Source organism: Ambystoma mexicanum, chromosome 5p (assembly GCF_040938575.1).
Source record: "Ambystoma mexicanum isolate Mex_15411 chromosome 5p, UKY_AmexF1_1, whole genome shotgun sequence".
NCBI classification, from domain to species: Eukaryota; Metazoa; Chordata; class Amphibia; order Caudata; family Ambystomatidae; genus Ambystoma; species Ambystoma mexicanum.
This window is the reverse complement of record NC_090930.1, coordinates 483,465,168-483,485,607: the sequence shown is the minus strand read 5'-3', so window position 1 is coordinate 483,485,607 and position 20,440 is coordinate 483,465,168. Positions and strand designations below refer to the sequence as shown.

Genomic DNA, 20,440 nt, shown 5'->3' with positions numbered 1-20,440 from the left:
ACTTGAAGAATGGTTAGTGAAAGAAGGAAATACTAACATAGTAATAGCGGGAGACTTCAATGCGTGTTGTGTAGAGACAAAACTGACAAAGAATAGAAGAAGAGGAGAAACTTTAGCTTCGAAAAATGACCACCTGGGAGCACTATGGAGAAACTTTCTTGAGCAGTGGGATCTTTGGCCCTGTGAGCCAGCTGGGGCCACTACAAACTTTTTCACCTGGAGGAGGGGAGGGCATGTATTGTGGATTGATCACATATTTGTCTCAGTAGATTTGTTTAAAAGTAATAACGTGATAGTCCGAGCGGACGCTAGTGATCGTGATCACTTCCCACTATTCTACAATTTTAATTTAATCCAGACTATGCACAAAATATACCCTCCTAGGAGCTTTGTTGAGGTTACTAGGGGAGGGGCACCGATAAGGTGTAACAACAAGGCAGTTAGGGAATTCACGGTGGAATGGGAAAAACAAACAAAAATTATGCTGGAAAAAAGTGCCCAATTAACACCTTGGAACTACATTGAGATGCTGCAAATATGCTTCAAATCGATTACTAAGAAGGGTCAGTTGTTGGGAAAACAGGTACATTTGAATACCTTTAATGGAAAAGTTATGGACTTAAAAAAGAATAGAAGAGCAGAGATGAATGCTTCTAGGCTAAACTCGGTCTCCTTTGATTCATACCTAAAGAATGAGAAGAGGATCATGACCTATTATAGACGGGCCCTTAAAGGGATCAGAAGGGAATCAATAATCCAAAGAAACCAAGAGATGGTAACTTCCCTGGTAAAAATGGAGGCAGGAAAGTTTTGGTCAATGATGGGAAGTGTAACAAAAGGAAACACTACCTATAAAGAAGAGTGCCAAATTCCATCTAAGGATTGGGTTCAGTTTTCCGGAAAGAAATACATGATCCTTGATAACAAACCTTTAACTAGTTTGAAAGAGGGGCAACAGGAGGAAGTAAAGTGCCCTGGGGATAGAATAGACGTGATGTGGGCAATTGGAAGAGCAAAAGCCTCAAGAGCCCCAGGTCCTGACAGTATTCCTCCTGTACCTATTAAGGAAAACGTGGCGACATGGGCAACGCCTTTATGGGAAATCTTTTAACATATATACGACACTCTCTAAGAATCCCAGATACATGGAAACAATCCCACATAGTTCCAATTTACAAAGAGGGGGACAAATTAAAGCCAGCAAATTTTAGACAGCTAGCTCTCCTAGATTCCAGTAGTAACATTTTTTGGGACCTTGTTACTAAGAGACCTTAAAAAAGAAATAAATGTACGAGGCATTCTGTTGAAGTCACATGTTTTCGTACAGTTATGGGGACTCCATTAAATGCATTCACACTAGCCCACATGAGAATAGCAGTAAAGAACAAAGCAATTAGGACAGTTTACATGGCTTCAATTGATGTGGCTAGCGCCTTTGACACTGTCAGTCGGGCTCGATTGTGGGACAAGTTGGCGAGGTATGGGATTCCGCTATCTATGGTGAAAATGCTACGGTTGCGCCATACAGGAACAACTATTAGGGTCAGATTGAACAGGGAAGGAGCCATGATGCCTGTTATAGATAACCATGTGGGGTTACGACAGGGGTGCGTCGTGGCTCCAACCCTCTACAACTTGTACACCGCTGACATTGACAAAATTTGGGAGTGGGGGACAACAAACGCAGTATAGTTAGGGTTGGCAACACTGGACTGGATCGCTTTTGCAGATGATGTGGTGGTGTTCGACCTCACAGCCCTGGGATTACAGCGTAAATTGGCACTCTTCCACAGTTCAGCGTTCGAAAACAACCTAAATGGAAATGGGGCAAAACCTAGTTTACTAATTTTTACACGAAAACAAGACCAAAAAAGATTAACTGGAAGGTGGGGGATGAGCCATTAGAAAGTGTTACTGCACTAACCTATCTGGGCTATGAGATTTCAAACTCCACATCCGAAGCAGGACGTATAATGACTTGAACCTTAGGTATGGCCCTCTGCTTACGAAGATGAGACAGGTTTATGCACAATTGTGCAGTTTCGCTTTTGTCCCACTTATCAGATTCTATCAAATGCATATGGAGCCAACCATCTTGTATGGTCTGGACATAAGTCTAAATTCTTTCAGACAGTACCTTAATATGTTCCAAGGGAAGTTATGGAAGGAAACCTTAAGACTAGCCAAATCTATCCCACACTCCATTATTTGACATGAGTTTGGCTTGGTTTCTCTTGCCACGAGGGCATAGTGGAGAAAACGGACGTCTTACGCCAAGTTAGTAGATCCTCTAGCCCACTGCTTGTACGAAACATGGGGAACGGTACAGACCCGAACCTCGGCAGACTCTATTTCCAGATTGAAAACAGAAATTAATAACTTGCTCACTGAAATAGGGTCTACCGTGGAAGAGCTTACGGTAAATCGGGCAAAGGTAAAGAAAAACTGTTTGAGTATGACTGGGGCAAAACAAGAGAAAAATATACCAAACACAGGCCTGTACAGGGAGTATGTTAGGCTTGTTTATAGGAGGGAACAAATCCCAAGATATATACTAATTTTCTCGTGCTACAGGAGAAGAATACTATATCTACGATTCAGAGTGAACCAGCTACCAACACTTGAGAGGGTGGGAAGTTGGTATGGTTTGATGACAGAGCCCAGTTGCAGGTTGTGTAGAGATGCCGCACAATTGGAAACAACAAAGTATCTGGTTCTTGGTTGCACGGCACTCATGGAAGAACGCTTGAGGTGCTTAGGTATGGAACAGGGCACGGAGGCCTGCTGGGCTACCCTGAATGGGGGACAAGCACAGAGAGGTATTTGTGCCTTATGTGAACTGCTTTACAAAACTTTGGAAAAATCAGGTAGAGTGGGGGTGGAAGGGATGAGAAGTACACTAAGGGAGAGGGCTGGTGAATAGGCCTCCTCAGCGGCTTCCCCCAATTGCCTGTAGGGTTCTCGAGGACTCCAGTACGAGGCCTTTGAGAGGAACAAGTAAAGGGGCGGAAAGTGGATTATAAATCCTCCTCCTGTGATTCCGTTTGGTGCATACAACCTCTTGCGGTGCTTTGTATTAATCCTTTTTCCCCTCTCCTTCACTCCTTTTCCTTATGTTTCTTTGTGTAATAATTTATGTGTTTAACTTTTATTATTTTAAAGTTGTTCCTTTTGTATCCTTTTTAATCTGTTTGTATATTTTTAGGACTGTATGAATTGTATTAAAACATTAAACATTGTGAAAGAATTTCTTTTGTAGTTGGAAATCAAAACACAAATAACAATTAAACAAAACTCTTGAAGAATCATGTGTTTTTTAGGTAGGTTCCCCCCTCAATGTAAAGACCACCTCCCCCAGCCAGTGCCCATCTCTAATTCTTCATTATGCATGCTGTGGTTAAATCTGGTGAACTAGCAATACATTAGGATTGTGTAGAAAATACCTCCTTGACGTATATTGGCCTCCATTCTTTCACTTGAACGTCTTGGTGGTACCAAGATGGTACATATTCCTAGGCACTCATGGATGGCTTATAGAGAACAATCGGTCTAATTGAGTCAGTGTCCGGTCTAAATTATTTGGAAATCATTGCCCGCCTAACAGTATAGCATTAGATGACTTAAGATAAGTTACTCCCAGAACTTGTGTTCCTCCAAGGCCAGCCCTCATACACTGTTGCCTGGTGGAATCTACTCTTGGTTAGTATTCCACCCAGTACAGAATCTGCTTGTGGTTTGAAATGTATCTTTACTTCTGTAGTTAATCTCTGATGGGCGGGTTTGCCATGGTGGGCCACATTTGTGCATGTTTTTAAGGACCATGGTAACCTTTGTTCCCTCGTTTGTGGAATGCTAGAAGAATGTTTTCTTTTTCAAGTCACTAGTGGTGTTGGCCTTTTAATAACATGCATCACTGTCTATTTGAAATCCTGGGGGGGTTTAGGTATATAATTTTATTTTGCATTTGTAGTCAACACACTTTGGTTCTGCTTTCACTGTGCTTAGTTTCCATATGATTTTATCCCCCAAGATCCGCTGGTCTTCCTACTCGATCATATTCCTTTGTCATAGTGCTTAGTGATTTGTTTGCATTGGAGGACAACTCATTCGACTGGAGCCCAAGATGACTTCATATCACATTAGGTGAAATGGAAGTGATATGCCTGTACATGGGGATACCTGTTTACAACCACTCTCCCCAAATGCAGTGGAACTGAGAGGGGTGAATATCCACCCCTCTTGGCTTGTGCTATTACTATGGCAAGCATTCTACAGTATGGCGGTGGCTGCACTGCCAGTGTTGATGCAGCTGTGGGGGTCTACATTGGAGTGCTGAGAAGCAGACCTCCAGAATAGGCATGGTTCCAAAATAGTCATGGTACTGTGGCAGTTCAACAGAATCTGGGCACAGTTGGAGGCCATTTGGCCCCCAGCAGCAGGGGCTCTGTGATAATCGCTCTGTATTTTAGGTCAGGAGAGAGGTGTGACTGCTGCATGAATGTGCAGGTAACGGCTCCCTACTCGGAGCCTCTTGGCAAACTATCTGACTGACAGAGGCACTTTTCCTGGAAGTTGTTTAAGGCACACAATGCAAAGGCACACCCTAACTTTAAGGAAGGGTCTTTTTTGTGGTCTATTTGTGTAAGACCCACAACACTTGGGTGCTGGCTGACAAAAGGAAGAAGGATGCAAGTGTCATTTTATTTTTAATTTAAGGGTCACTTCTGTAAAATTAACCTGCAGAAGATGGAGGTAGAGGGGTCTGATGGGGATCAAGAGTCAAGCGATGTCTTGTGGCCAAAGGGCCCTTCAGAGAGTCTTAAATTCCCTCTGCCAAGTTTTACCTTCAAGGTCCAAGACAAGTGTGGTGGCCGTTACAGTGGTGGAGTCCAAGTTGGAGGAGCCCTCCAATAAACTATTGCGGACTAAAAGGCTGAATCACAGTGTTGAAGGTTAAAGTGGCTAGCTTACAACACCATACAAGGAAATGACTGTCAATTTGGAAGGTGTAGAGGACTTTATATTAAGTTATTGAGAGCTTCCTTAAATTGAATGCAAAGCTTGAGATCCTCGAAAAATCCTATGATTGCTAAGGTGCACAAAGATATTGATGAAACAATTGTGCATTTAACTGGAGGAGGTGCTGGCTGAACCTCTTGGTGAAAAGGTGAGGAGACAGAAGGCTGGTTCACTGAAGTCCAGAAGGTGGATGGCAGCTGCAGGGAAATTGTGGTGGTTGTGGCTTTCATGAACCTTAGAGAGAAATTCCTCATGCCACTATTGGGCATAAAGCAGTTCATTTTGGAGGCTACCACCTATTGCTGTTCTGGATTTGTGCAAAGAGAGCCTACACAGGAAAAACGCCCTCGTAGAAGTCAAGGGTCACTCGGAGAAGTTGAAATCAATGCCAATGGTTGGCTTTCTGGCCTGCCTCAAAGTGGGACATATGGGCTCGAAATATTGTTTTGAACAGGTGGGCAAAGCTGGGGCTGCTGTTATGGAGTTAGACATGGCTAACAACTGAACTGTTGATATTATTTGAGATTGTATGTTTTTTTCTGGGAATCTGGTTTGTCATGCGGTCTGGCCCGAATCTGCCTATGCTGGAAGGCTGCATGGGGCTTCTCCAGGAGGGATGAGGTATCGGTTTTCAGGAGCAGACTGGTGATGTGCCACATTTTACACATCAGATCCAATTCTCTACCCTATCTGGTCCATTTAAGACCCTGTGTGAGAAACCTTTAGAGTTTTGCTCAGTATGTTCAATTTATATTTGGAAATTCCATTTACTGATGTGATTCAGTGATTTGATGAGGATGCTTAATTTTCTTGTGCCTGCATTTGTGACAATGACTGGTTTCCCCTTTCTATGTTGTGTGTTGACACTGTTTTTGTTGTGGTGCTATGCAAGTAAATTTCATAATAAAATAATAAATCTTGTTTTTTATTTGTTCTTTAGTTACACAAGGGACCAGAAACTTCCTTTAAGACAAGCTTTCAAATAAATACTGAATATCGATTTAGGGTTTGTGCTGGACGGCAGTTTCATGATTCAACTGGATTGCAAGAATTGTATGGCCCATACAGTCCGATTACAGTATTCTCATCTCAAAGGCAAGAGACAGCCAACATTGAAACGGAAGTTCCAAAAACAAAGAAGAAACTCATCAGCGATGAGCTGTTCGCTTTTTTCTTACTCCTTGCATTTGCAGTGGTGGCTATTCTTTTTGCTGTTGTTATACAGTACTTTGTAATAAAATAGGCAGCATATCCAGGAACCTCTCAGTAGCCTTTGTGCTATCATAAAGGTTAGGGCTATTAAATTCATGTTTGACAATATTAGGTATTGACTGTTCCTGAATCCAATCCTGCAAATTAAACAAAACGTGCACTTCATCTTGTTATGGAAGGGATACTCCATATACCTTTTTCCAGGATTGGTGTTGGAGCCACCTTTTAGAATGTGCTAAATATTCATGGATGTGCTTCTTGGCAGACATTGTACAGTGACTGTAAGGACATTATTTACAGTATCTCCTAAGAAGGGATAGCTAAATAAATATTATTAGAAAATTAGGTATTTCAATATCTAGTAAAAATGAAAGCTGCAAACCTGTTGAAAGGTAAGCTTCCAATAGTACTGCAGAACACGGCTTGTTGCGACTGGGGAGGGGGGGATATTTTATGTACAATACAATTATTACAATGTTAACTGATTGTATTTAGTGATAATGTGATTTACAGTTATTTTAATGTATGGGTTAATATTTAATATCTAATTATGGGTAATGGTTAAGGGTACCATTATTATACTGTTTTACTATGTAATTTGAGGAATGCATACGATATGATATGATATGTTATTTGTATGTACTGGGTGTACTATCCACCCTAAAAATACTTTCTTGTAAGACATCTTTTGCAATGTACTTTTTAGAAAAGTATGTTTTCTTACATTGGTACCGTTTTATTTTTTTGGTTTGGTCTACATTTCATTTTTATGTTTTGAGAGCAGTACTAATTTACTGTACTGCTGTAAAAATATGACTGCCCTTTCTGAACAATCACACACGTCTCTTTTAGGAGAGGGGGAAAAAGGCATTTATTATAAATGTACTATTTGGCTCAAACTGAGCAAATATGTCCTTTTATACTGTTGCATCCTTAAGTTTTATAGAAATCTCTAATTTCTAATCTTTGGAATGTTTGGAAATGTAATGTCTTTGTTGATACAGTACTATCTGTCCGTCTAGTTTGATAGATTTAGGTAGCAATATTTCTTTATAGATGAGAACGGATGACTTTAATGACTTTAGGTCTGTTTTTGCTCCTGAATACCCATCCAGGTCAAGGGATTTAAACATTCTCACAGGGTTACTATTTATACTCTAGTTTGGTCGTTAACTGTCTGTAAGCACCTTTTTTGCAGGAATTGTGAAATGTAAGCATCCTCGTTTTTATGGGACTAAGAAAGTACATATTTACATACTCATTTCCTTAAAAGTACAACACATTTCATATTGGGTCACTTTGTATTTAAAATGTGCTTTATTAATCAATCAGAGACTTACAGCGAGTGTAAATGTTGTTTTGTGCACATGTTTGCCTCTATGCAACTTTCCTAATGTTGCCTACATTTCTGGGTATTTAAATGTAAACAGGTCTTGGACGTCCTTGTGGTGTGCAGCACTCTGCTTATCTCCACAAACGTGAAAGCTCCCATTTTTCAAAATGGTATTAAAATTAATATGTGGAAATCCTGAAAATAGATCTGTGACTTCTCTTTGTAGTGGCTGCCCAACACCATTCCTCAGCCATAACTGTGTTTTAAGGGTGGTTCTGTGTGCTTTTTGCATTATTCTGAAATACGCCGAGTCCTAAACTTCCTTGTCCCCATCCTAGCATTCTGAAGTGAGCCTATGCCTATATAAGACAGGCAGCTATGCCCGCCCCTTAAATAGTTCTTCAACAAATCTGTCCTTCCCAAAAGAGAAGTCTTACCAAGCCATTCCCATGTTTCAAAACCTGTACCTCAATAGAAATGGTTACGTGGACTGTGAGAAGGATCCTTATGGCTTGAGTAAATGATTACTGGTAAGTAATGTATCCATTCACTTCATCCATCTTCCAGGTCCTGTGGTATGGCAAATTGGATTTTTTTTTTTTAAAAAAACGTTATTTAATATGCGGCATTACATGGCAGCAGTACAGAATTGTTACTTTGAGACAAACTTTTAGGCATGTAATGACATTTACACATATTTTGTTCTGGAGGTGCACAATTGTGATACGTTAATCATTGTGTCTAGCGTATAGTTCATAGGTTTGTGTTGGTGATTGAAGCTAATGGCTAATGACTGGTTGACTTTTCAAAGTATGTGCCGTATGGAACCCATATATCTTTAGGTCGGGAAGTTGCTACAACAGTGAGCGCATATCCCTCCTCATTTTCATTCACTCTTGCCATTTCGATGAGCCACTGATTTGTGTTAGCGCCTCTTTTGCTTTCCATTTCAGCAGTATGCATTTCTTGGTAATTATGCATCCAATGTCGAACAGTCTTTGGGTCTTTATATCTGTTTTGCCAATGTCGCCTAGTAGGTATTTCAGAGCATGTGGCATCGGTGGAATGGATAAGATTTCAAATAGTATTTGTGCTAATCGTTTACAGAAGTCAGCTACTGGTGGGCAGCGCCAGAACATGTGAATTGTAGCTGCATCTTCGGCATTACATTTTGGACAGGGTTGCATGTTCCGAGGGTTAAAGCTTCTGATGTGTTTAGGGGTATAATGAAGTCTATTTAGTACTTTGTATTGATTCAGCCTTAGCCGTCCATCGAGCGATACCTCTTTGGTCAAGGTGCACATCTTCTGCCATTTCAGTTCATCCATTGCAGACCCTGTGTCTTTTTCGCATTGTTCTCCAAGTGTAGTCTTCAATGGGATTTCGACTTGTATCTTAAGAGTACAGTCTAGAAAGAAGTCCTTTTTTGATATTGTTCTGTATTACCAGTTCAATGCACTCATTATTCCTGGGTTCATTTGGGTAGGATGGCCGGTTACGTTGCACTGCAGCTCTTATTCGATAGTACTGCAGCGTTTTCACCGGGTTATCTCCCAATTTGTCTTTAAACTCATTTATGGTAACGAAACTGCCTTCTGGGAAAAGGTCTCCCAGTTTCATCGTTCTGTCAAGGTCCCATGCAATCTGGATGTGTGCATCCATAGTGGGAGGTAGGTGCGGGATGTTCCGATTGTATGGCTTTGTGATGTTTAGTCTCGACATTATGCGTCTCCAGGTGTCTAGTGTAGTGCGCAATAGGTCAAACAGGCAGAGGTCCGTCTTGTGTGAACATATTATTGTGGATCTTATGTCAGTAGGTGCAGCAGAACCTTTTTCTAATTCTATGTGTGAGTATTTGAGCTCAGGGTTATACCACAGACCTGCATAGTGGGCTTGTGCAGCCAGATAATATAGCTTGAAGTCAGGGGCTGCTAGGCCCCCGAGATGGTAGGGTTCTGTTAGTGATCCCCATTTTACTCGGGCTGTGTTTCCCCACCATATAAATCCCACCGCTAGGCTGCGAAGCGAGTTGAAGAATTGTCAACCGTGCCAGATCAGGATGGAGCTAAAAAAAGTATAGTAGTTTGGGGGCTATTATCATTTTCAGGACAGCGACTCTACCTATTCATGATAAAGGGAGCTTGCCCCATAGAGAGAGTTCATGTGCAAGTGTATTGAGATATTTAGCGTGATTATATTCATATAGGAGACTGTGTCCGTGCAATCACACCCATTGCATACCATATAGCTGTGCAGGTTCAGTGGTCGTGTCATTAAAGGGAAACAGTTCAGATTTCGTGGTGTTTATCTTATAACCAGAATATACGGTAAACTTATCGACCTTTGTAAGGATTGGTGATATATTCACATCCGGATGTTTTAGCCATATTAACTGTCATCAGCATATAATGAGATGAATTGTGGGGGTCCCTGTATATGTATTCCTCTATGATGGTGGGATTCACAGATCCTACTGGCAAAGGGTTCTATTGTTAGTGCGAACAGCATTGGGGAAAATGGGCACCATCTATGGAGCTTTATAGTTTCGGAGTAATTCCGATTCGTTCGCACTCTGGCCCGTGGGTCAGTGTATAGCGATTTTACGAATTTGCTGAATTCCCCTCCCAACCTATAGGTCGCAAGACTCCAAATAAAAAGTTCCACAATACAGAATCAAAAGCTTTTTCTGCATCTAATATCATTGCCGCTGTTGGGATTTCTGGTTTAATCTGTGCCATGGTTCCAAACAATCGTCTTAAATTCAGGGCTGTTGATCTCCCCAGTATAAATCCTGACTGGTCTGGGTGTACCAGATCAGGCATCTATGGCAGTAATCTATTGGCGAGAGTTTTAGCGAAGATTTTCGCATCTGAATTTATCAGGGAAAGTGGCCGGTACAAGGCCATTTCGTTTGTCAGTTTCCCTGGTTTAGCCAGGACCGTTATCAGTGCCTCTGTGAGAGAGGTAGGCAGTGACGCCACCTCACATGCTTCTTCCCACACTTTAAGTAGTTTAAGAGCAAGGATGTCTTTGTAAGTTTTATATAGTTCTATACTTATGCCATCCGGGCCTGGGGCCTTGCTTGATGCGAGGGAGGATATGGTGTCCGTTTTTTCTTCTATAGTGATTGGGCTGCTTAATTTGGCGCTGGATATACTGCCCAGTGTGGATAATTTAGTTTGTGCCAGATCAGTCTTCTACTTCTGTTGTGACCTTGTCGTTATAGAGTGTCCGGTAATAATCTCTGAACATGTCATTTATTTCTTCATGTTTGATGGTTGTCTGGCCGTCGGGTTTGGTGATCCCACTTACATATTGTGTTTAACGTTCCCCTTTGATTAACCCAGCCAGCAGTTTCCCTGGATGGTCGTCCTCACCGTAACTCCTTACATGTACTTTCTTGGTCATGAATCGGGTTTCTTTGTCAGCTAATTCACAGAACATTTGTCTGTTGCCTTTGATTAACCCCAGCAATGTGCTGTTCTGTGTATTAATGTATTAGTTTTCAAGTTTCCTCCGGTTCTCTTCAGTTTTCTTGAGCTCCATCCTGGTGTTTTTTAAGATGTCTGATGTAGCAGCTATCATTGTTCCTCGTAGCCAAACTTTGAACGTCTCCCATACTGTGGAGATTCTGGGCAGCAAGTTATTGTGCCAAAGGGCTTGGCGTGCTATACAAATACAATACAATTGTTTTCTGTAAAGAACATTTCAATGTCAATCCTTAATGTCTCCATCAGGGAGTCGTCAAGTAGCATGGACGGTGGCGTTCTCCATACAGATCTTGGGATGCTTATACCATCTTGTAGTATGTCTAGCACGATGGGTGAATTATCTGACCAGGTGCGCGGTAGTATTGTGGATTTGCACAATCCAGTAAAGTTTCAGATATTAGCCAGAACTCTATCCGGGAGTGGGCATCATGCACAGCAGAGTAATAAGTATATTCACTGGAAGTTTGGTGCTCTGATATCCAAATGTCTATTAAACTGTATTGGGACATAGTCTGGTTTATCGTAAACAATGCTTAGGTCATATTTCTCTGTTTAGTGCTTGTTCTGTCCATAGAGAGGTCTAGCATTGTGTTGAAATCACCTCCCCAGACAATGGGGACGTCGGGGGTATTGTTTATCAATGTTGATACTTTGATGTAGAATGCTGGATCATCTGAGTTAGGACCATAGGTGTTTACAAGTATCACCGGTCTGTTATTGATGGTACTGGATATCAGTACGTATCTGCCATCGGGGTCTATATTCGTTGTTCCCACCTTAAAGTCAATACTTTTGTGTACGAGTGTTCTCACCCCTCTCGCTTGTGAAGAGTAGTTGGTATAGAACCTGCTCTTCTCCCATTTGTGTGGCATCTGTTTATGGGTTAACTCCAGGGCATGGGTTTCTTGGAGCATTACAATGTTTGGTGCATGACGGTCCAGCTAAACCCAGATTTTTCTTGTCTTAATCGGGTTGTTTAGACCTCTCCTGTTCCAAGAGATCAGCTTTAACTGGAGAGCCATGGTGCTTCATCAGTTTCATCATTCCTGTCCACCCATTGCGCCACAGACCGAAAGGCCGTTAGCATGTACCTGTTTGTATAGCTTTTGCCGCAACTTTTATTAACTTTTCTCCCCATATCTTCCGGGCTGCTGAGGGCCCGGATTCTTTGTACATGGAGCAAACTTATTCTACCCCAACCTGGCCATTCCCACCCCCACCCCCACCCTCACCATCTGCCCCAACTTGATGATGTGACCATTTCGAACTCTTGGATAAACCCTGGGGGACCATGTTGAAAGCTTCGCCTTCAGTGTAACTCGATGCTCCCCAGGTCTTTTGAAGTTTTTCATCCGTCACCAGAGTGGTAAGTTATCGGATCTTTGTAGCTAGTTGTGATTTTATTTATCATTTTCATCTAGGCTTTCATCCTCATTATTGCGTGGCGTATTGGCTCCCGATTGTGGTTGTCGCAAAGGTATGGGTATATGCGACTCTACAATGGGCTTTTCCCTCGTGTTGAATTCGCAGTTTGGCTGGGAATATTAACGAGTAAGGAAACATTTGGGCGCGAAGGAGGCATTACACATAAAGCCTTCTTGGCATCTAAGGCCAGACACAGGGCCCCCTCTCTCGCCACCGCCGGTGTGTTGAGAATATGTCTTGCGCAAGTTGTCCGCACCCTGCCTGTGGATGATGAAACCCTTCTGATCTGCATGTATCGGCCGGAGGAGACAGGACTCCAGGCGCAACGCCAGTACCCTAGTGAAGATCTTGGTGTCCACGTTTAGCAGGGAGATGGGCCTGTACGAGGCATGTATGAGATTTTGGGATTACCACTATTACGGCCCAGAGGAATGTCGAGGGTATAGTGCCCTCCCAAGCAATAGAATTAAACAGTTTGGTCAGGGGTGTCACCAGGAGGGACTGGTACTGTTTGTAAAAGTCTGTGGTGAACCAGTCTTCCCCAGATGCCATGCCCGCCGTCAGCTTTTGTGCCACCCTTAACACTTCCTCCCGCTCGAGTGCCTCACTTTCCTCCTCTGTAAGTCTGGGGAGCTGTACTCTGTCAAGATAGCGAAGCATTTCTTCTCCCGATGCTTCTACAGGCCTGGCGTAGAGATCCCGATAGTATGCAGCAAACTGAGTTGGAATATCCTCCCCTATCTCCACCATAGAACCGTTGGCACGAAGTACCCTGTCTACAACTGTCTCTACCTGGCATCCCCTCACCCTGTTGACCAGGAGCATACCGACCGCATCCCTCCACTCGTAATACCTTTGCCGCGCATATCTCATCCTCTTCACCACCTCACCTATTGACAGAGTGGAGCTCCTGCTCCTTGTCCTTCATCTCGCCCAGGATTCTCCCCCTGTCAACATCCATCCGTGCCATCTGAGCTCTCAGAGCTCTCCTCCCTAAGCCCAGCCTCAATCAGCCCCCTCTCCCTTTTCTTCTGTGCTGCTTCAGCAATAAGTAGCCCCCTGAACGTGGCCTTAGCTGCCTCCCATACCATATCCATGTCCACCTCCCCATTGTCATTGATTTGAAAGTACGCCTCTATCTCCTTCCCCAAGAACTCCCAGAACACCCGGTCCCTCACCAGCGTGTCAGTGCACCTCCAGAATGGTTGCCTCTTTGGCCGCTTCACCAGCCACCACTCCACCAGCTTGTGGTCAGACCATGTTATTACCTCAACTTTAGACCCCCTTATGTCACCCACCTGTTCTCGTGGCACCAACAGCAGGTCTATCCACGTATAATTTTGGTGCGGGGGAGAAAAGAGCATATAGCCCTCTGGCCATGGGAAGTGTGCCCGCCAGACATCTGCCCAATAATAATCTTGCAGAGGTTCTAAAAGTCTACATTTTCCGTACCCGCCCCCTTTGCAGACCACCAATGCAGTGTTGAGTAGGCCATTAAGTTAATGTAACCCCTTAGGATCATGGGCCCCCTCTGCCCATCCTTCCATCATGTTAAATATTTGGTGCAAGAAACCAACCTGCCCTACATTGGGTGCATAGGGCGTGGCTAATGTGACACTCGACCCCTTGTGTAGGCCTTTTATACCTAGGAACCAGCCCCAAACCCCCTCTTAATCTGAACCTCCACCAAAATACCCACCCCCTCCTTCTTGTGGTCCCTGTGAGAGACCCAATAGGCCTTACCTATGTCCTTTCCTTTTATCAAAGATTCCACCCCTTGTTTATAGTGTGTTTCCTGGAGGAAGAGGATTGCAAGACATTGCTTGCATAACATACTACCCATTAGCGATCTCTTATTTGGGGGGCGTTCAGCCTCTTTACATTTAACATGGCCACCCTCAGCTCAGGCATAGCCCTTCTGGTTCTCCCCTGGAACCCCTCGCCCCCCTTCTGTCTTGACCACTGCATGAAGCATCTTGATCCTCCTCTCCCGGTTCTTGATATCATCCACCTTCAGACGCAGTTTCTCTTCCCTTCTTTTCACCTCCAAAAAGCAGGCCTCTGTCTGCGCTTCCAGGGTCCCCTAAGATGTTTGATTGACTTCCACCCCCTCCACTCTCTCCTCCGGGATGACCATCCTCGCCGAGAGATCTGCCACCTTTACCCCCTGTGTCTGTGTCCGCATTCCCCTTATCTCTTCCAGGATGGGGCTGGTGAAAGATGACCAGCTTTTTGTGGGTCATGCCGGTGCATGTGCAGGGAGGACTGTAACCAAACGGACCCTGTCAATGTGGATCATTCTCTGCATCTCGGAATGCTATAATCTGGCTGGGCAAGATGTGCCTTAAGGTCTCAGAGCTCATTTTACCCGCCTGGCTGCCTCCTCTCCCTACAGAGAGGAGGGTGTCTCTAGCTTGGACATTTGCTAAGCAGCTATGTGGGGTTCCATGTACATGTTTTACAAAAATTACTTCCTGGATTCCCTTTACGGGGAGGATGCTGTTTCGGCAGGGCAGTACTTTGAGTTTTCTAGTTTAGGCAGTGTCCTCTTGCTCTCCTCCCTCCTCCAGGACCTCATGCTCCACGAGAGTCTATCATAGATGAGGAATATGTGGAAGGAATTAATCAATTGGAAGAACAAATGACTTGGTAATGTTTGTTCGGGTGGCTCTTTCTGTCATGGATTCCTCATCACCTCGCCAACCTACTCCACTTGGCAGATAGCTAGTACACCTTATTTAGTTCTGCGGTTCCTCAGCAACAGGGTGCTACAGGAAAAGTTGGCACTAAGATCATGGGGTGCAGCGCCTCAATATATACTGGCCCCGGTTTATAGTCATAATATCGAAAAAAAAGGTCGAACTACAAAAATCTCAACAAAAAAAATATCGAAAATGGAAATATCGAAAATATATACCTAGAATTAAAAGGGTCAAGATCTCGAAAATGTAAATATCGAAAAGAAAAAAAATGAAGAATATGAATAAGTGTAAATAAAGAAAAAACAAGAGTATCATTTACTATGAGGGGGGCCCCCCCCCCCCAACCCTCCCGGCACCCCGCGGCCAACGGCCCCCACCCCCCCTCACCCATCCTCTCACCCCTCATACTCTGTAAAGGACTTACAGAATGAAGAACACCACCAGCTATTTATAATAGCACAAACAGTTTCTTTGGCTAACCAAGTGCAAACAAGAAAAAAAAATACAGGGACTACGAGGGAAAACTGGTAAATTTAATACCAATTTTTGACCCACAAAATAAGGAAACCTTTTTAGACTCGGTAGCATTTAACTTAAAATGGTAAAAAAAACACTTACGTTTCAGGAACATATCCAATCCAGTGTGACATGGCCAAAATAGATCCAAAAACGGCATCCAGGTGGTCCAAAATACGGAATCTGGAACAGAAATCCATGGAGAAAACCCAAGAAAGCATCCGAAAAAAACCCAAATCAGCAAAAAAGAAAAAATACACAATCCAAGATGAGAAAGTCCTAGAAACGATGTTTGTAAAATCATTCCAAGTAAAATATGCCCAAAGAAAAGAAGAAAAATCCAAATCCACGAAGGAAATAAAGTGCACATCCAGGAAAAGTCCATACGCAAAAAAAAAAACCAAGCTGCTCCATAAAAAAAACAAGTAAAATCCGAAAGCTGGCAGGAAACAAAGTGCGACTCAAAAAAAAAAAAAAAAAAAAATAGACGATGCTCCATGATCCAAAGGAAGAGGCAATACAAATCCGTCAAGCCCAGGTAAATCCATTGGAAAAAATAGCAATCCATCGAAAAAAACAAGAAAAATCCATAAAATCCACGAGCAAAAGGACGGAGACGCGACCTATGCAGAACCCAATACTGAATGAACTTTAAAAATGGCGCTTACGCATACATAGGCAAACATAATGTGCATTTGCATATGTAAACAAACACAAAGATCAAATGTATACGACTAGTTATTCTTGATGCAATATCACCATCTAGTGGAATGTACATATATTACAAGTTAAAAAAAAGAAATACAGAAAAGATTATTGAAGTTAAATAGACATATATATATATATATATATATATATATATATATATATATATATATATATATATATATATTTAACATTAAATAAATTACATTTCATTTAATGAATTTATAAATTTATAACAGAAAGAAAAATTATTAAAAAATAAAACCTAAACAGTTAAGTACAGATTGTGTTATTTGTTTCATTACTTGTGTTGTACTTACCTGAAATATGATAGTAAAAAAGTTGCAGTGAGAATTCGAGATTATAGAAAAAAAATTGGATATTATAACTTTAGAGATTTTTTTTTTTGGTCAAAAAAATTCGAGATTTTTATTTTCGAGATTGTAAATTCGAGATTATGACTGACCACCACTGGCCCCGTCTTGGGAGGATAGCTCAGGAGCAATACGCTTGTCTTGCAAACAAGATGACGCAGAGCAACACAGTTTCAATCCCCTGGTCCGCGCTTAGAAACCTCTGGGTATTAAGCACATTATAAATAACCCGATATAATTATAATGTCATTTCTGGCATAGGGCAGGGCCGACATGGAGACTAAAGGTTTCCCAACATCAGTTGTGCTGGTGATAGAATATCATAGATGAAGAATCCGTATTAGGAACATCCATCAGAAAGAAATCACCAAGAAGTAATGCCTCCTTTTTTTCTAGCACTCTGCACTCCTTCCTTAATGTCGCCTCCTCTCACCTCTGCCTTTCCATTTTTTCTGGCCACTCCTCCTCTAACCTGCTCCTCTCCTCGCTTATAACCTGACCTCTTCACCTCTTGTCTTCTCTCCTTCAGCTTTTACATTCTGTATGCCCCTTTGCCCTTCAGGTCTTTGCGACAGCCTGCCTCTCTGCCGATTGCCTACTCCACTCTATATCCTTCACCTGCTTCTCCACCAGTCTACCTCTCCACCACTGCAATTTAATAGTTCCTGAACTATTTACTGCCCTCCTGGGAGCAAACCCTTCTATGCAGCTGGTGCTTAATAGCTCCACTCTGAGTGGCTAGCGTGGTCACATGACTTTCTGAGTATGCTGCATGGCAAAAATGCTTTGAACTTCTAGGTCCATGAGTGAAGTCTTTATATAGGCCAGACACCATTTTAAAGCTATTTGCTTTTAGTTTGCTGCTTGTTAGCTTGCAGCTGCTGCTCTCTCATCCTGCTTCTTGCCATAGGGCTCCACACACCAGGATCCAATTTGGCTGTTCTCTGTATCCAGCAGTGTGTGCCGTGCAGCCGTTTTAAAGGGATTGGGGAAGCTGAATAACGATTCTCCTGCAATGTTTCCCCTACTGTTTTTCAATGGAGGAATTGGCCATGGGGCTACAGCCACCCCTGTGACCGTAGGTGTGACAGAACCATGTGTTTGCTTCCTCCTCATACAAATAAAGGGACCTGGAGAAAGAAAGTCTCATCTGCAAGATTGTCTGTCGCATAAGGGAGAGCTGTGCCTCTCTGGTACACCAGTTATCGAATGTGAGGTCACATCTGTCTGCTTGGGTTGTAGAAAGCCCTTCTGTGGGGTGCTGAACGTCTCCTCATATCCTGCCTGCGGCTGACTCCATTACTGTGTTTGCCTAATCTGTCCATTGTGCTCCTCTGCAAAAGAATGGGCTTATGGCACATGTAGTTATTCTCTGTTAGTAGGACCCATCTAGCTTGGGCTTAGAACATGTTATCCAGCATCATTCCTGTGATCAGGAACGTGATTAGGAGTTCTCCTTAGTCTTCCTCCACGTGCGCTGTTTCTGAACAATGTGGGACCAGAAATAGCCTCTGTAACTTGAGCTGGCAATATAGCTTTTGTGTTATATCTGGCTTAGAGGAAGGGGACCTCGGGATAATATTCCCAGGCCCAAGTGGCGTTGACCGCGAGGGCACTTTATCACACAGTGCAGCTGATTACTGAAAGGCTGAGGACCCACTAACGTCTGATATACAAAGGTAGTTTTCTGTGCATTGCGAGTGGTGTCGACCACAGTTGCGTTCTGGCTGGAACTATTACTTCACCTTCACTTTATGAAGACTGCAAATGTCATGTTTTATATTAATCAAACATTTTATTTATTTCATTTGTAAATAAATAAAATGTTCGATTTATGTAATGCATGACATTTGCAGTCTTCATAAAGTGAAGGTGAAGTAATGGTTCCAGCCAGAACGCAACTGTGGTTGACACCACTCACAATGCACAGAAAACTAAGAAACAAAGTTTCTTGTTTAATGTCCAAAGCACACTTCTGTCAGGTGTGAAGTCATATATGCAAAATAGATGTCAGCATATTTTCATGTTGTGTAGGATCTTGTGATTTGAACTGTCAAACCATGCACATTTGGGATCGTTTGATTATTGCATCTATCATTTACACAACCGGTCAGATGCAGTTACTTTAAAAGTTGCTGTAAAAAGCCTGGCCCACCAGGTTAGCAAGCCAAGAATCTACTTTTACTGAAGATTATAAAAAGTCTCCAGTCATCTAATGCTTAAAGAAATCTTGGGAGCAACAGTATTTTAATGTCTTTACATTCTCAGCACACCAGTTTATAAATGACATAAGAGACAGAGTTTGTGGTTGTAAGGGTGTCCCTAAAAATGCTCATACCTGAATAAATGCACCCCGCTAGGGAAATAAGGCCAAAGGCGATCTTGTAAGGATAACAAGTTTAATGTTACAAATGAGGATGGTAGCAAAGGACTCTGCTGCCTGAACGTTCTTCTCCTGTCCCTTGTCCTGTTCCTTCCTCCAATGTGGTTTCAAGCAGCAGTTTATATAGGTCCAGCTTGTCATAGTGATGTCACTTTTACAACACACTCCCGCACGACTGGATGGATAGGCCCGAAATAATTCTTCTGCTGTCCATAAGGGGAGTCGGATTATGACTTCAGACCAATCCGTCGTCTCCTAATAGGGATACTTCAAGGCCTTCTTTCTTTGTTGTCGCCAGTTTTGTCAGGACATGCTGTTCTACTTTTTGCTAGCTATGCAAAAACACATTGCAGCTCTACAGACCTTTACCAACCTTGAGACCTAGCCCAAGGAAAACTCCTAAAACACTGTTATCCATGTACAAACGTATTTCATCTATTCTGTCCACATTCCACTCGTCCTGCTCACGTTATCTGGGCCCGCAGTTTCCGCCGCAATTTAGGTTATAATTTGACCCATTTTGCACTTTGCCCACAACACAGGCAAGCCCTATTTAGACACGTGTTTTACCCATTCCCCATTGCCCTGTGATTAACCCCATGCACCCTTGATGGACAGTGGACACATGGGGACTCAGTTCGTGCTTTGGCCATAGTGAGGAAATCTGCCCGGTAAGCGCCTGTTGTCTATTTACGATCCCACAGGTCGCATTCCTTCTGGGGAGGATGGGGAGTTTGGATCCTCACTAACTAAGCCTTTTGCAAGTCCTGGGCATCCATTCTCCTGTGACTGCAAGCAAGTCAATTCTTTCTGCACACTCAGTAGCGGCAGCCTAATCTCAACTACTACCACTACTACTACTGCTGCTGTGCCTCTTATGTCCTATCTGTATCTGATATTACAAATCTATCCAACTAATAGTTAATTGCGCCTATATATCAAACTGTAGATCAGAACTACCTTCTTCAGTGCTAGCCTATGTCTGTGTATGTGATTATGCTTGCATAAGAAAGTCCTCCGAGTGCCCCTGCTCCCCCCCCCCCCCGAGTCCGTTGTAGTGCCTTGAAGATGTTTCGCCTAACTCTAAAGCGCTGGGAGGTTCGGGAGGACCCTGGTTCCTTCCCAGAGCTCTTCATCCTCTGGAGCTCCTGTGGCAAGCATGTTTCAAACACAAGTGTGACCAAAAATGCAGACTACTACCCACCATGCACATATTTTCACTGTTCCGTTTCCTCACTCTTATTTCACATCAACTTATCTGTAAAAGAACTACTGGGGTC

The 20,440-nt window shown here is 42.9% G+C and overlaps 1 protein-coding gene across 2 annotated transcripts in view; it reads left to right on the top strand.

The window, feature by feature from the left end:
* LOC138481032 (fibronectin type-III domain-containing protein 3a-like) overlaps nt 1-7,766 on the top strand; it is a 2,755,868-nt gene extending 2,748,102 nt beyond the window's left edge. For both annotated transcript variants that reach the window (XM_069612893.1, XM_069612892.1), the window contains one exon: nt 5,960-7,766. In XM_069612893.1, the coding sequence (XP_069468994.1) occupies nt 5,960-6,262 (303 nt within the window). In that variant the 3' untranslated portion in view covers nt 6,263-7,766. The remainder of the gene's footprint in view (nt 1-5,959) is intronic.
* The last annotated feature ends 12,674 nt before the right edge of the window (nt 7,767-20,440 follow it).